This window comes from Montipora capricornis, chromosome 5 (assembly GCF_036669925.1).
Source record: "Montipora capricornis isolate CH-2021 chromosome 5, ASM3666992v2, whole genome shotgun sequence".
In the NCBI taxonomy this organism is placed as follows: domain Eukaryota; kingdom Metazoa; phylum Cnidaria; class Anthozoa; order Scleractinia; family Acroporidae; genus Montipora; species Montipora capricornis.
This window is the reverse complement of record NC_090887.1, coordinates 27,656,604-27,671,977: the sequence shown is the minus strand read 5'-3', so window position 1 is coordinate 27,671,977 and position 15,374 is coordinate 27,656,604. Positions and strand designations below refer to the sequence as shown.

General features: G+C 43.9%; 1 protein-coding gene and 1 non-coding gene across 2 annotated transcripts; both read right to left on the bottom strand.

Moving 5' to 3' along the window:
* Positions 1-6,615: 6,615 nt before the first annotated feature.
* Positions 6,616-6,689, bottom strand: Trnay-gua (transfer RNA tyrosine (anticodon GUA)). Its single transcript has one exon. It is a non-coding gene; the product is annotated as a tRNA-Tyr (tRNA).
* A 2,019-nt stretch (positions 6,690-8,708) lies between these two features.
* On the bottom strand, positions 8,709-9,380 carry LOC138050118 (uncharacterized). Its single transcript, XM_068896582.1, has one exon. It carries the CDS (start codon positions 9,378-9,380, stop codon positions 8,709-8,711), a length of 672 nt encoding a protein of 223 aa, XP_068752683.1.
* Between the last annotated feature and the right edge of the window lie 5,994 nt (positions 9,381-15,374).

The following is a 15,374-nucleotide window of genomic DNA, read 5'->3' as shown; positions in this document are numbered from 1 at the left end:
TTCCAGTATATTTGCCAAGCAAGGTCTGGTTTATGCTCCTTCCATCATATAAGGCTACCCAACTGAATTCCCAGACAGGAAAATTCGGGATAATAAGGGTAGTAAAGTTTAAAGCGATGTTGTGATGAGGAGGAGCTGCAATATGCCAGCTGCAAGTGTTTTCTAGATAGAAAGGTGAACTAAAATTGATCGCCCCACTTGAACCATTGACGATGAAGGAGCATGGTTCTGAAGAATTTACCCCTGTGGATACAAAGGAAAATGAAAAAGTCGAGTAAATTATGCTCTTACGAGTTAACGTTGCTGAATAGCTGGCGTGCTTTTTTTGTTACTTAGACAATAGAGATTTTTTTACACGACTTCACTATTTACACTAATGATGTACTTTAACGGAAAGCACAAGTTAATATGGAATGCAAGTGTTTAAAAACGCACGCAAAACATTCATTCAGACGTCATTTCATAAAATTTCGTAAGAAAAAATAGCAAAAAAAAACCCCGCTGCTAACTGTCATTTTCTGTCATTTTACCGATAGCGATGACTTTACATTTAAGTATCAATGCAGAGCTGCATCCGAAATTAACTATAATGTGTGGCATCGCTATCATTCAATTTTTCAAGGATCACTTCTATCTTTCGTCTGTAACCCGCACTTCGAATGTAGATTTCTTTCATTCACCATTCCTTTCACACGAAGACACGAGCCCAAGAAATTGACCAGCCCCCAGCTGAGTGGCTTCACCTGCACCGCAGAGGTCATGTGTTCGAATCTCGTTGAAGCCACCTGAATTTTTCAGGTGTATTTAATGTTCAACCCGCGGCCCAGGAAAATCAAACACAACAAACGCATTTGTGGGGCAAAGAGGGGTTGGGGATAAAGTACTCCCAGAAAGCTTGTACAGGTCAAGATTGCAAACTAACCCTAAAAAGAGCCAGAAGGACCCAAACCTCTCTGGCAGGTGGGACATAATCCCCACAACCTCCAACTAGAGAGGTCCTTATCCTATCCGGGGGCCAGGGGTTCATAACCCCCAACCCTCTCCTAGGGGTGAACATCCCCAATGAAAGAGGTCCTTTTTCTATACCCTCTCACAAGAGGTCCTTATCCTATAACCCTCTCCAGGGGGTCAAGATGCCCAGTGGAAGAGGTCCTTATCCTATACAATCTTAATCTCGTTGTTATGGTAACAAAGAAAAAGGTCGGTCTCTGGGGCAAAGGGTGACCTGTATGGGAGCACTTCATCTCGAATCCATGTTTTATTTAAATAATAGAAACCTTAAAAGAGCTACAGTAGCTATGATAAGGAAGTTGGAATATTTTAGTGGAACAAGTACAGCACTTCAGTAATGTTGTGCAACATAAGCAATGTCTGTACCGTACACAAAAGGTGATGAACATTCAACAACAACAAAAATAATAATAAATAAATAACAACTTTCATAACCAAACGATTACATACATCGATACTTCATAAGGGAGCGCAATGAAAGAGGACCCCCAAAGTGGGGATCCTTTTTAATAAACTATTCAGACATATTACATTGAGTTTCAATCGAGTGTCGTAAAGGAAAAACCAAGGTAATTACTTTGGCCAATCAAACAATCAAAACTCCAAGTAACGACAAGTAGCCCAAACAAAGCGCGAGAAAATGTTCACGCGCAAGCCTCGATTGGTTTGGTTTCACGGTGGCGCGAGAACTTTGAACCAATCACTGAGTGAAGTAATCATAAACCAAAGCAATTCGCTAATTACTTTCGACACTCAATTGAAAACCGCTCTAATCCAACTGAATAATGCTTGAAAACCAACCCTATCAATACACCAGGAAGTTCAGTAAAGAGACCTATAACAACATAAAGCCATTCCTATAGTAATATAAAATTTTAAAGAGCAGTGCTGTGGCAGAATAACATACTAGACTATATCAAATGCTATCAGAGAGCCCATTATTAATTAAGGGTGGTGGGGGTGGTGGGGGGGGGGGGGGACGGGGATTTAAGAGCAGCTAGAATGAAGAACTAGGCCTTGACGCATATGACAGCATATAAAAGACGACCAATCATGATGACTGTACTATCAGAGTAAAAGCCCGCATGTTAGTGCCAACCGGTGACGTCAGACGACGCTTGCACGTGAGCAGAAGATAACCTTGGGCGTGACGGCAGCATTTGCTCGAATAGTATGTGAAAAGTGTTATAAATCCTTGTACTCGGGCACTGAATTGGGCACGAGCACAAGGTTAAACACGATTCTTACATACATACACATTTTACTTACAATCAGAACAGTTTTACGTTTAAGCAGACCGGCAGGTAGCAATTTAAAAGCGGCAAAGCATGTTTTCGGGGGAATTGTTCCCAGACTCCGCGCAGTTAGCGGTTGCTTCTCGAGATGCAGAATACCTTTTCTTTTTGCTACGCAGAAATCGACTCGTTACAAGTTAAAAAGAAAACAAATCGCGCAGACAATAAAATAGCAGAAGGTAAAGAGACACATTTTTGTTTCTGTAGATTTTGCTTCGCCAAATTTGCTGCGCGTCATCTTGCTGATAATAATCAGTGTCATACAAAACAGAATGGTCTGTGCGTGACCCAAGCCATTGTTGACAACGGCAGCAGTGCTCACTCACAGTGCTACCTATAATAGTTCTCACTCCTAAAAACACATTTTCTGGTTGTGTTTTTGATGTAGCTACCAGAAAAAATGGCATCTTGTGTTATGTACACTTTCGCTGATCTTCAATAGGCCATTTCCAGCATTTCCGAGGTGATGTTTGTCTCGGTTTCGAAGTGAGCCTTGGTGCTCCACTATTAAAATGAAAATGAGTTTGATTTGCATACGAATACGCATCTCATTTCTATTTGAATGGTTATGCACCAGCACTAGCTTTCAAACTGAGGCATGCAGCAACTCGGAAATGAGCTGTTGGTGGTCGATTCGAGTTTATTCATTTCAGTCTGTCGATTGCACGTAAGAAAACGTGTCCGAAAAAAACGGACTGTTTGGTTATGCTTGTTTTGAACAGGAGGCTAAGGCCGAGCGCTTTTTTCAGTAAATTCGCGAATCTTAAGTGCGAACTCATAAAACAGGCATTTTGCGAGATCAGAAATGGTAAATGCAAATTTGAAATGTTTGTGAAAGTCGGCTTATAACACACTCTCAAAGTGTGATATCGCGAAACAATAGCGAAAACGATAACTTGAAACGTCCTTTGTTTCTTAGCTCCGCCCTGACAAGTTAATAGGGAGTTTAAGCAAAGACGACGGCTACGGCTACGGAAACGCCACAAAGCAAGAATATTATTGGTTAAAAAAGAAAAGATATTCGTGCCGCACGTGCAACACGAATTTCCGTGCATTTCTCTGCCGTACTCCACAAAACAATAACGTGAAATCACCAAATTTTAGGTTTTGACGACAACGTGTGCATATAACAATCAAACAGTCATTTTCTGTTTTCACTTTTAAAAACCGTTCGTACCCATTCAGTTACAGGATAGTTTGCCTGTACTGTACAAGGTGAATAAGGCGAAATACTTGAGATAGCGCTAACGTATATTTTGGACTGACGTTTTCGTTGCCATAGCCGTCGTCTTTGCTTAAACTCCCCAATGAGCATAGCAGTTCCCTAGCAAAGAAAGAGCGCGTAAGAGTTGACCAATGAGAGCCATTTGAGTTATTCTTAGCCGCTCATCTAACTAGTCTATAATTTTGATTTCACTGGAAGTAAATGTCCGGTGAACAAAAAGGGAATTCTGTGCGATGTAAATATTATGATTTTTTTCTTTTAAAAAAAAGAAATTTTTGTGCCTGAATATCTTTCTTTAAATAGTGGAGACCTGTGGCGGAGAACTGTTGACTTCTGACTGTAACGCAACCCACCGTTTTCACAATCCTTCCTTACACCACAGCAAGGCAACATATTGTTTTACTATCTGAAACACTTCCCTAATGATATTCAATGAACCTAACCGGCTTTGAGACCAATTATCAAAAAATTCTTTTCTCAGACCAAGCCTGGGAAAAACTGTTGGGACAATTCCTGCTCTTCCCTTTCCCACCATTACAATGTTGATATTTCACGGTGTCCGAAGGCAAGATTAGTTCATCGATCGCACGAATGTTTCAGTATTGTCTGGGGGAAAGGGGGAAAGGGGGAACGCGAAAACGGCAGCGAAAGAAGAACACGTGTTGCTCATATAACGATGGAAGCAGGTGCAGTAAATTCTCTACTTTTCGATTAAATTTGACTAGTTTCCCAAAGTCTTTTGACCAGGATTCTAGAACGGAGCCTTGGAGCACACCATAGGTAACGTCGATCCTTGAAAATACATGTGGACCAATTTGAGTTGTCTGAGTTCGATCTTGTAAGTAGAATAAAAACCACCTGTTTATCTTGCCAAAAAAGCCATAGTATTCAAGTTTATGAAGTAAAATATTAGGATCAATAGTGTCAAAAGCTTTTTTCGAGTCAATGAAGACACCACATGAGAATAATCGCTTGTCCATATTTATCTGTTGTATGGCGTTCACGAAATCAAGATTTGCATGTAGAGATGAGTGTGCTTTTCGGAAACCGTACTGTGATGGAGAGAGTAGTGAAAATAAAAAGTTTTCGAATTGTCAGCAATGAGTTCTTGTAAAATTGGGGAGAAATATCACTAGGTTGTGTTTCCAGAAGTCTGTTTAAAGCACCTAAAGGTAATTTGTTGCAGCAGATCTTGTTTAAAGTTTCACTATTCTTTCTTGGTTGCATTTCCGTAATTTCCAAGCCAAGCTGGCGTGTTTCAGTGAACTACATCAAAAACATCAAAAGTTATTATTATCGTTATTGCTATTGCTTGTATCTCTTAAAGAAACTTTAAACTGAAATTTTAAGTAAATAAAAAATTGGTGCACCTTTTAAAAAAAGGCAGCTCCCTTTAAAATTTAAAATCTTTTAACGTTGCAGGGAAAATGTAAAAAAAGGTAACAATGGTATGCTTTCCTCTAGGCAAGTCAATCAACGTTAATATCCCTTTGACAGTTGCTATGCAAGTTTCCTTTTCTCACGGTTGGACTGGAAAAGGATGCATTGAAAGCCGTTTATCAGATGAACGTTATTGCTCCCCAATAAGTCCCTTTTGCATGCTTCTTCCCGGTTGAGCTAGAGAATAACAGACTGGCTAATCAACTAAGACTCTATGATTGGCCTTTAACTGAATTAAATTCTTCTTGGGAACTCAAAGTGACATCCCATGACTGATCATGCAAACTCACCCTTAGTATAGATTAATTCAATAAAAGGTCGTTTACTTACTCCAGAAACCACACATCAAAAATACAATGACTGCAAGATGCCCGATGGTTTCCATTCTTGAATACGCTTTAATAAGTACTTAGGTCCCCACACATTTCAACTAAACGTATCAGCAAGGAACTGCAAAGGAATGAGAAAACCATGGTGTTGTTGACACTGTTTTCTAACGTACCAAATGTTGAGACCAACACGGTTTACGAGTTTCTTGGCTGTTTTTGGCATGGTTGCCCCAAGTGTTTTCCTCAGCGCTCGGAAACCTACCGCCGGCTGAACGACCGCCCCATGGCCAACGTTCATCAAGAAACCGTGCTACGATTACAAAGTCTCTCCGATCGAGGCTATTCAGTAAAAACCATCTCGGAGTGCGAATGGCAGAAATGTAAGAACCACGATCCGGAAATAGCTGAGATTGTCGCAGGGTACGATTTAGAAGAACCGCTTTCACCTCGAGACGCCTTTTTTGGTGGCCGCACAAATGCTGTTCGTCTTCATTACGAAGTCAAAGAACATGCCGCTGAACAAATCAAATATTATGATTATACCAGTGTCTACCCGTGGACCAACAAGACCCAGAAGTATCCAGTGGGACATCCTGAAATAATCTACGCCCCGCCACGAGAGAAACCAATTTCCGATTATTTTGGCCTCGCAAAATGTACAGTAGTACCACCGTATCGCCTTTTCCACCCTGTATTACCATACAGAACTCATAACAAACTCACGTTTCCTCTGTGTCGTACCTGCGTCGAAGAAAACATCGACCGTCTTTTCCACGGGAAAGTCTCTTGGTGTGGCCATAACGAGCAGGACAGAGCATTGACCAGTACGTGGTGTACGCCAGAACTAGAAAAAGCGGAACAGATGGGTTACGTGATCCAAACCATTCATGAAGTGTGGCATTCCGAGGCCTGTTCGAAGATTATGTGAACACTTGGCTCAAATTGAAAACGGAAGCTTAAGGCTGGCCCGCATGGTGCGACACAGAGGAAAAGAAACAACTCTACATAACTCAGTTTCAAGAGAAAGAAGGTATTTCCTTAGAATATGAGAAGATTGCCGTCAATCCTGGTCAGCGGACTTTGGTCAAACTGATGTTAAACTCCATGTGGGAGTTGAAGACGAAGATGTTATTGTCACAATGGTCGAACTATTGGATGAAGATGATGAATAAAAACGCTCTAATTATGTAGGCTCTTTTACTAATTCAAAGGCAACATTTCAAAGGCGCTTACAGTTTTATTTAAATGATTTTCATTGAAAAATCGCTATCACAAGGCTCTCTTAATTTGTTTCACTGAAAAAAGAAAAAAATTGTCCACCCAGTGGGATTTGAACCAACAACCTTCGGATTTACAGTCCTACGCTCTAACCGATTGAGCTATGGGCGGCAACTTAGCGATCGACAGGACACGTTCCTTGGTGTAAAATAAGGCTATCTTTCATCAAGATTTTTAAAATGAACATAGGCTATAAGAGACTCACTTTTTCAAGTTTTTTATTGAAAAAAAAAAAAAACAAAGGGACCGACTAGTCACTAGGACTGTCGACACGTTCCCGCTTGTACATAAGATTATCAAAAACAAACAACATTACAGTTTTTTTTTTTTTCACAATTTGAGTTTGCGCTTAGCTTGCATGATCCGTTTAACAATAGCTTCTGTCCAAGTTTTCTTGCCAGGCAAACGGTTGATGGCGGCAATCATCTTGTCATCGGCTTTCCATTTGTCACGCAAATTCTTAGCTCTGCCGTACTCAATATCGTGCTGCTTGGCAATCTTATCCAATCGATTGATACCCGGGTCCCCCCGCGTTAACAGTTTCTTCAAATGCGTTCCAGGCCCCATGTATTGATATCCCGGCCAATGAAATTCAATCCCAGTCTTCCCCAACCATTTTTGAATGTCTAATCCTTCTCCACGTTGTGGGCGTTTGCGCCGAAGCGATCTGCCTGCTGGGGCTTTTCGCTTTTTAGTAGTCCTTCCCATCAAGTTTGCGTCGGGTTCGACGTCCCTGGTCAAATGCTTCCCACCCTGGTAAAGATTTCAAACGTTCTACTTCTGTAGCCGCTTTCTTACGCTGTTGGCGTTTGAGTTTATTCACAATAATCTTAGCTTTTTCTTTGGATGTACTCCCTGGGGATGATCCCAAAACTTCAGCCAAGGGGAGGGGAGCTTCTCTTTGTTCCTCCAAGGACAAGGACGGTACTTGCAAACGCATGCGTTTGGGTTTGGGCGGTAAGGCGGGATGATGTGGTGTCTCTGCGACGTTACCAGACCTTATGGTAGCACCTTTCTTGCGATGCGCTTTTTTAAGCAAACTCCGCACCAGTGTGGCTGTGGGTCCTTCAACCATAGCATCTGTTTCATCATCTTCTTCTTCTTCTTCAGGCAGTGGGGCTGCTACTGGAGGCCCCCCTCGAATCTTTTTGATTAATCGATTTAATGAACGCGATACTTCTTTTACACGTGCTTCTTTCAAACCGCTTGGCATGTTAGAGTCTAACAATAAGTGTTTTTCAGCTGCCAAACGAGCCGCTTTAGTCAATCGCATGTTCTCGGTCAAACGCCCTTTGTATTCATCGGTCAATCGCGACATTTCGTCCGCAGGAACCATGACATACTCGCGAAAAGTACTCATCGTTTTTGGGGTGGCGAAATGAATAACTGTTTACACTCTAAGCACGAGACTTCAAACGTTCCTCTGTCGTTGAGTGTGTCCCAATAATGTCTACAGGCTTCGCACATCAAATTATATCTCAAAACGGATAGGTCGCGCTCCAAGATCTGTACATTTTTACGAGAGAGCTCTCTTTCGTCCTGTAACGTTTGTAATTTAAGTTGCAACCCCTCAGCTTGTAGTTTCCAGCGCCTTGCTTCTTGATACGCTTCAATGAGATTGTGCAATGCTGCTCTATTCATGGTCTACGATAGCAGCAAAACAATTCCTCGTTCAGTCCTTGACGAAAGTCATTAGCTCTCTGTTGTATCCAGGCGCGACAACGGTTTATCAAGATCTCACATTCAGAGCTTCAAAGAAGGTGGGGCGGAATACAAACTCGATCATGATGAAGAACGGTGAACACAGCAATCATCTAAAGCATTGTTCAGTCCCCGCCAAAAGCCAGCGCCTTTCTGATTCATCAACAAGTCGCGTCGCTTTTTTAAGGAACTTTTGCGTTGAGCCAGGGTTCGCAAAGTCTGTTTTTGAGGACGCCATGCGCGTACCGTGGTTGGCGATAAGGGTACTCTCCCTTTCAAAGAATTCTGACTTCGCTGACAGCATTGATTTGATCAGCGTTGGCGTGACGTAAAAGATCTTGATGCTGTAAATGACGCGCTTCTTTAGCTAGCTGTCATAGGAATGTAAATTGTCTGCGTAAACGGGGAGGCGGTGACGTGGGCATGACGTCATTCTATAGGTACAAACACGTGCAGGTACCCCTGCGGAGGTAATAGGTTTGTCCACAGACGGCGGTCATCTGAAGAGGCTGGGTGTAAGTCAAACATTAAATAGCCAAAGGGGTGTTCCGTAGCATGACGAAATATCTGCATAACTCCTTTGACCTCGGTCGGAAACGCCTGACACACCAAAGCCCGTAGCCCTGTGCAATCCCGAGGATTCTTGAAACAAACTATGTAATGCGCATTGTGCGACACGGTCTTTGCGTAAGGGCCCGGTGGAAACAGATCTTGACACAAATACAATACGGTAATGTTCCAATGGTGGGAATGTTTTGTGAATAGGTCCAACACACGCTTATCTCTTCCTCCTTCATCCATCAAATCATCCAACACTAACACCCCGCCACCTTGCGGTGCAAACCAAGCATCCAATTCCTCTAAACTAGGAATGCCTTCGTGAAAATGTATAGCATCCTCTTTTTGCATCATTTTAAACGTAGGTTGCCACGCTCCGTAACAATAGTGTTTGGCTGGAGGTGGTGGGTCCATGAAATGAGAAGCATGTTTCAATAATTCCCACGTGAAGGTGGTCTTACCACAGCCCGAAGGACCGGTCACTAAAAGACTGCAGCGGGTTCGAAAAAAAAAGCCTTCTCTCTCCGGTCGTGGCTGAGTCATAGTCCTATCTGATCCTCTCCCCCACGTTTCACCGTCTTTTATTCAAAGCTTTTTCGATCCCGTATCCTGCCCTGGCACTTACATCCCCTAAGGCTTGCACCCCCTAAGGCGGCTGCTTTACCAACGGCGGTCAATGCAGGAAAAGCTAACGCGAGTAAAGGAAAAATGCCTCCCTTCTGGTGTTTGGTTCGCCTCCTCTTTCGAGTCACCCGTGTTTTATGGCGCGGAGCGCGTTTTTGACGTGTTCTTGTTGCAGGCATGATGTCAAATGATATAGGTCTATAAAGTGGGGGTCTTTTTAAAAAGAACAATGACAACGACACGGTTTTTTTTTTTATTGGAAACTTTATTTCAATGATACATAGCTTCGTGCCTAGAACAACACGTTTGACTGTTTTCTACACCGTCCACGATATCCGTTTGAAGTGATGGGGGTAACTGTACTAGGATGCGATGGCCTGCTTGGTGATCGTTGGCTACTAAATCATGTAAAAAAAATCATCCATGAATTCATGCATGCTCTTGCCTCGACACCGTGCTTACAATAAAGCGTAATGCCCGCAAGCGCGGCTGTTCAAACTTTGTAAGCTTCGCTCGCTGCGGTGGATGACGGGAAAATAGCGCCAGATCCATTCCAAGACATGAGATACTCTGTATGTATCCATAGGAAGGCCATAACTGTCGAGGATCTCACAGGTATCTCCTGAAGTCCACAAACCCAACCAATGACGTCCAGATTCTCCTTTAGGGTCTGTGTTGACAATCATAGCCCTATGCGTTTGTCTCCCAGTGGTTTGGCGGAGTGGTGGTAATTGATCTTCAGGGTATACACCCCAAAACACCTGCCTCAATACAGGGTCGCGTTTTGCCAATGCTGTTAACTGTCGTTCGCTCAAGGGTACTAGTTCCATCGTTGCTTGTTGTAGCAGTGATTGATGATACTGTTACACAAGTACTGCAAGTGGTTGTATTTTATACAGAAAGGTCTGAATTTTAAATGTTGTAATTCACCATGCCCGTGCCACTGATATCCATCACGCTTTCAAACTCGCCCCAGACCACCACCGTCAGATTTTGACCAGGATTAGCCCCAAAATTGATCTCCAGGGTGACATCGCCTTGTTGTTGCGGGTTTCGCAAGGGGCTATCTGCATCTCCTCCTGCGACATTATTAAACAGGTACAGCGTGCACTTCTTGTTGTGGCCCCAATCCCCCGGTTTCAGCATACTTTCTTGGTGTTTACCCAGAGCACAGCTGGCTTGCAGGAAGCGATGGTATCCCCACAAATCTTTCTTGTTATCATTCTGATTCAGTTCCAAGGTTTCGTAGGGATATTCCTCACCGCGTATGATTTGACGAATGCGGGTCACCCCAAACTTTTGGAAGGCAAATGGGTAATGATCTAAATTCCCGTTGTAGGCGCAACTGTCCAAGAATCCCACCATAAGAGGGTCGGGTACGAGGCCTTGAAACAGATCTGTTTTGTTAAACATATAGACGTATAGACGGTAGGATAACGAGCCCACATGCCTTTGTTATGTCTTCGTTTAGTCAGTGCAGTGTAAGTGGTAGGGTTTAAGGTCAGCCTACAGAGATAAAATTTGGCTTGTATATCATTCGGACCCAGGGTTGGGTACTTTTTGTCCGCCATCCTTGTACCAAAGCAAAAGAACTCGGTACTGTTAAAGGTGACACGCAGCTTGATTTCAATACCAGGAACTAACACGGTTCCTGTATGAAAAGCTTCCAAATGCGGTTTCATGATCAGCCGCACCCATCCGTTCCCTAAAAACTTGGAAGTTAACACTTTCAAGGGATTCGTCTCTCCAGTAGCAAACACACCAGCGTTAATAGGGCGGTCATCATTCACAGCATTGGTGGCTTGAAGGGAAGCATTCACATTCAAATAATTCACCCAACCTTGTGGGGACAGCAATGTTTCACCTTCACTGGGCGTGTAATTCAGCAAGGTTTCACCAAAGGCTCGGTAGGCATACATGCCCGTCTGTTTAGTCATTAACGTACCATTCAACCGCATGTCAAATTGCTGGATCATGGTGTGCGCCACATTATTGACCAGGTAAACGTACTTGGTGTAATCGTCTCCCGATTGATTTGCTTTAGCTGCTGTGACTTGCCCGTCCGCATACAAACCAGCATTGTTCGCACCAGTAGGTAGTCTCATGTCAAAGGTTAAATAACTTTGATTCAAATCGACAAAATCTTCCAATTCGGAAATGGTGAAATCCAAGGGGGTAATACTGCTATTGTTGAGCGGGGAGTAACCCACCCATCGAGACCCTTGAATAGCCACATCTTGCGCTGGCAAAGCCCAGAAATTCAACAACTTGCTCATGACGAAGGTCAACGTCGTTTGTGGGTTGTTCGTCGACGTCGCCTGGGTTTTATCTGTGTCGTCCACTGACGGAACAGTTCGTAGTCCAAGGTTGTTGGTGGTGGTGACACATGATTGGAAATCCAGCCACCACGCTGCCCCCACCCCCGCAATCGCCGTTCGCGTCTAGGAATGGATCAGACAACCAATCGCGGCATGATGGAGTGAGTGTCCCTGTTGGTGGTCTAGTAAGTCTGAGATCATTTGGAAGGGAGAATGGCTTGATATATGGGCCCATTGACGGTAAGGGGAAGGCCGCCGATTTAACCATAGCAAGAACACAATCACGCGCCCTACATTGATGGGCGACAAACTGACCCATAGGTCTTGTGGGAAAATACCCTCTGAGGGCCATTACTCGATAGTGTCTAAGAGCTCTGTAGGGCAACAAGCACGCAAGTAGCTCACCTCGCGGGTCCATCGCCAGCAGTGCCAAGTATCGCACAACAACACACACAGAGACCACATTGTATCATTTAAAACGAACAAGCTTTATTCAAACCATTTTATACAAGAGGAAATGACAACGACACTGTCTTGGTCTGAAACGGACTCTCCTTATATGTCATTATGCTCCAGCATGCGTTTAGTCAACTTTCTCAGGTTCTGTTCGACTTTTCGTTCATCTTTCAACATCTCTTTCAGTTTGGCTAGTGCTAGGCGAGCAATGAGTTTGCTGTGCTCCTCTTCTTTCGTTCCTTCTTCTTGCAGGTTCATTGATCGCTCACATTCATCCGTTAACTTTCGAGGTGTGATGCGTTTCCGTTTTGGAGCAGGGGTGCGTGGCTTTTGGGGCACTGTGATCTTCCGTTTCAAATTTTGGGGGTCTCCATTCACTTCGGCCGCAGGCTCTTTCCTTGCTTGCTTGACTTCACCGATACTTATCTTTGGCAGAATCATCACTTTTCCGACCGGTTCTCGGATGGTTTTCTGCATCGTTTCTTTCCTCTCTGCATTCAACGGCTTTAATAGGTCCGTGTGGGTTAATGGTGCGCCGTGAGGTTCTTGTTTCTCTGCACAGAGGTCTGTGTGAGAAGTTTCTTTGTGAATAGACATGATGGAACGTACTCTAGATAAAGGTGTTTGTGCTCTGCACATGAAATGGTGTATGACTGTCAGGGAATGAAGTTGTCTTTTTTATAGAGCTTTTCTTGACGCTGATTGCTCCAAATCCTTTCTTGCTTTTTGATTGTTGGACGGACCTTTCATTTGATGCTATTCTTAGCACGTTTAGCTGTTTTTTGCATTGTAGACCTTACCGATTGACTGGCTTTTCTTTTCAACCCGCTGACTCCTGCTCACAAAACCGTGCCTGCTGCCGCACCAAGCGCTTTACCTTGTGCCAAACTCCGCAACCCTTCTGCTACAGCAGGAGCCCCTATCTCCAATAGAGTTTTCCATAATCCATCTCCCACTTGCAGGGGTGTGTATCGAGTCAGACTTCCTCCTCGCATGTTAACCGTTTCGTACTAAAGGTGATTCCTTCATGGCTGCTCTATTTATCTTGGATGAGATGCAGGGTAACCAAGGTACGGTTAGATTTGTTGTTAGGAAATGCAACCAAGGACCCGTTTGTTTCAGCTACGTCCACTTGCAATGTTTCGTAGGTGTTTTGGCGCACTGGATGAAATTGTTTGTGTTTGGGTTAGAAATACATCACACCTCTTCCTCGTCTCTCGTACCAGACTTCGCGCAATAAATCCGTCTTCATTCCTCCCACAATCGTGCTTTGCGCTACATTACAATACACATGCAAGGTGCGAGAAGGCTCCCCAACCACCATTCGAAAGGCATGGTTCAGGTTGGTGAGACGCCAATTATCTCATGCTTAATCGAGGGCAGTTTTTTTCTATTGCCCAGAACACGCCATTTCCATCTTTATCCTGCAAGTCTCGGTACTTCTCAGAAGTTGTCAGATCAGGCACTTTGTCCTCTATGTACTCTCGAGACAGGTTATGGCCCAACTCCCCTGTTTCTGTCAACCATCCCATCTTGATAGCCAAGGTACTGTTAATTCAAATTTCTGGAGTGTTGTCTACACCACCGAGTTTGATCTTTGTATTGTCAATCAGCAAGTCGATCGTTTCCTCGCTGTATCCACCGAAAGGTTATGTAGATACGCTTTCCCGTGTCGTCCACAAAATGACTCCCTTGAAAGAGATCCCTTAGGCGCATTTGGGTAAGAAAATCGATACAGGCATTCATGAAACTTTCTCCATCCACCACCCACTTGAATTGATCGATATTCATCATGTTGACCTGCACAATTGATATAGCCCCAGATCTCATCAGCGTTGTGTAAAACAGAAAATCGTATTTTGGTACCAGATGGTAGAGGTTGACACGAGTGTCAGGCACGGACATACTGCTCAAGGCAACTCGCCAACCCTGCCCCGGCAGTGTTAGTCGCTGGGGCAGCCGGTGAGTTATCTGGAAATTCAGGTGAGGGATCACTCGGTAATGTCACGTAGAAATCACCCATGGTTCTCTTACCCTTTCCACTTGCGAATGGTCTTTGCATCGATCCAACTGTCGTATTTGTCAGACCATCCTTGCCAACGCACTTTGATCTGATTTCCTTTGCGTTGTAAAACCTTTTATAAGCGAAAGAGTCCGTCATCTGGTACGGTCACCGGTTGCAAATCTTGTCTGTAAAATGTACGTTCCACTGGAGTCCCATCCAATTCTTGCACTTTGTAGGTGGGTACTATCCCTGGCACGACCCTACGGATCACAAAAACCTCTTCTGTCCACCCCGGCAAATACCCTTTTCCAAATGGTCGATGTTTCTTGTTCAAACGCACCAGTGTCCCTTTTACCAAAAGCGTCTGCTTGTTCTTTTTCTTAGGTAGCAATCGTTTATCGTATAGAAGGTGCCATACTTGGGCCTCGTTGACGTCCGTTACGTCTTTTGGAGCTATGCCGATGCTCCGATGAACGGTAGCTTTGTATCCCTGCACAATACTCTGTAAGACCTGTAAGTATGCCCGCGTGTTCTTGGCTGTCAAGTACCGGTACAGTTTCTCTTTCAAGGTGCGGTTGAACCGTTCCGCTAGGGCTGCTTTAGCATCCCCATGCGTGCTAAAATGATGAATACCGTTCGTTTTCATCAAAGTCTGGAACGTTCCATTGTAAAATTCTTTGCCTGCATCTGTCTGCAATTTTTTGCTGTGTGCGCCTGGATCGTGTCAAGATGGTTTGCATGGCCTGTCTGACCGCTACCCCTGTCTTGTTCTTCAAGGGTTTGACCCAAGCATATTTGGACAACACATCTACTACCGTTAAGAAGTATCGGTTCCCTTTGTTCCAACGTGCTAACCCACGTGCTCATTCAATCAAATCGGCAACCCATTGTTCATCGATGTTAAACACTAAGGTGGGTAATGTAGGGAAATGTTTTCGGCGGGGACGGTGTAACGTGTAGCTTAAGACCCCTTGCAGTAGGTTTTGGGCCTCGCGTCTTTTTAACCCATGTGCTTTGGCAAAAGCTTGGACCCCGCCCAAACTATCAGGCTCTCCGGGGAACTCGTACGTTAAGGGTGACGGTTTCATGACACTAACAACTTCACAGTTTTACAACAACATTTTATTTATCTTG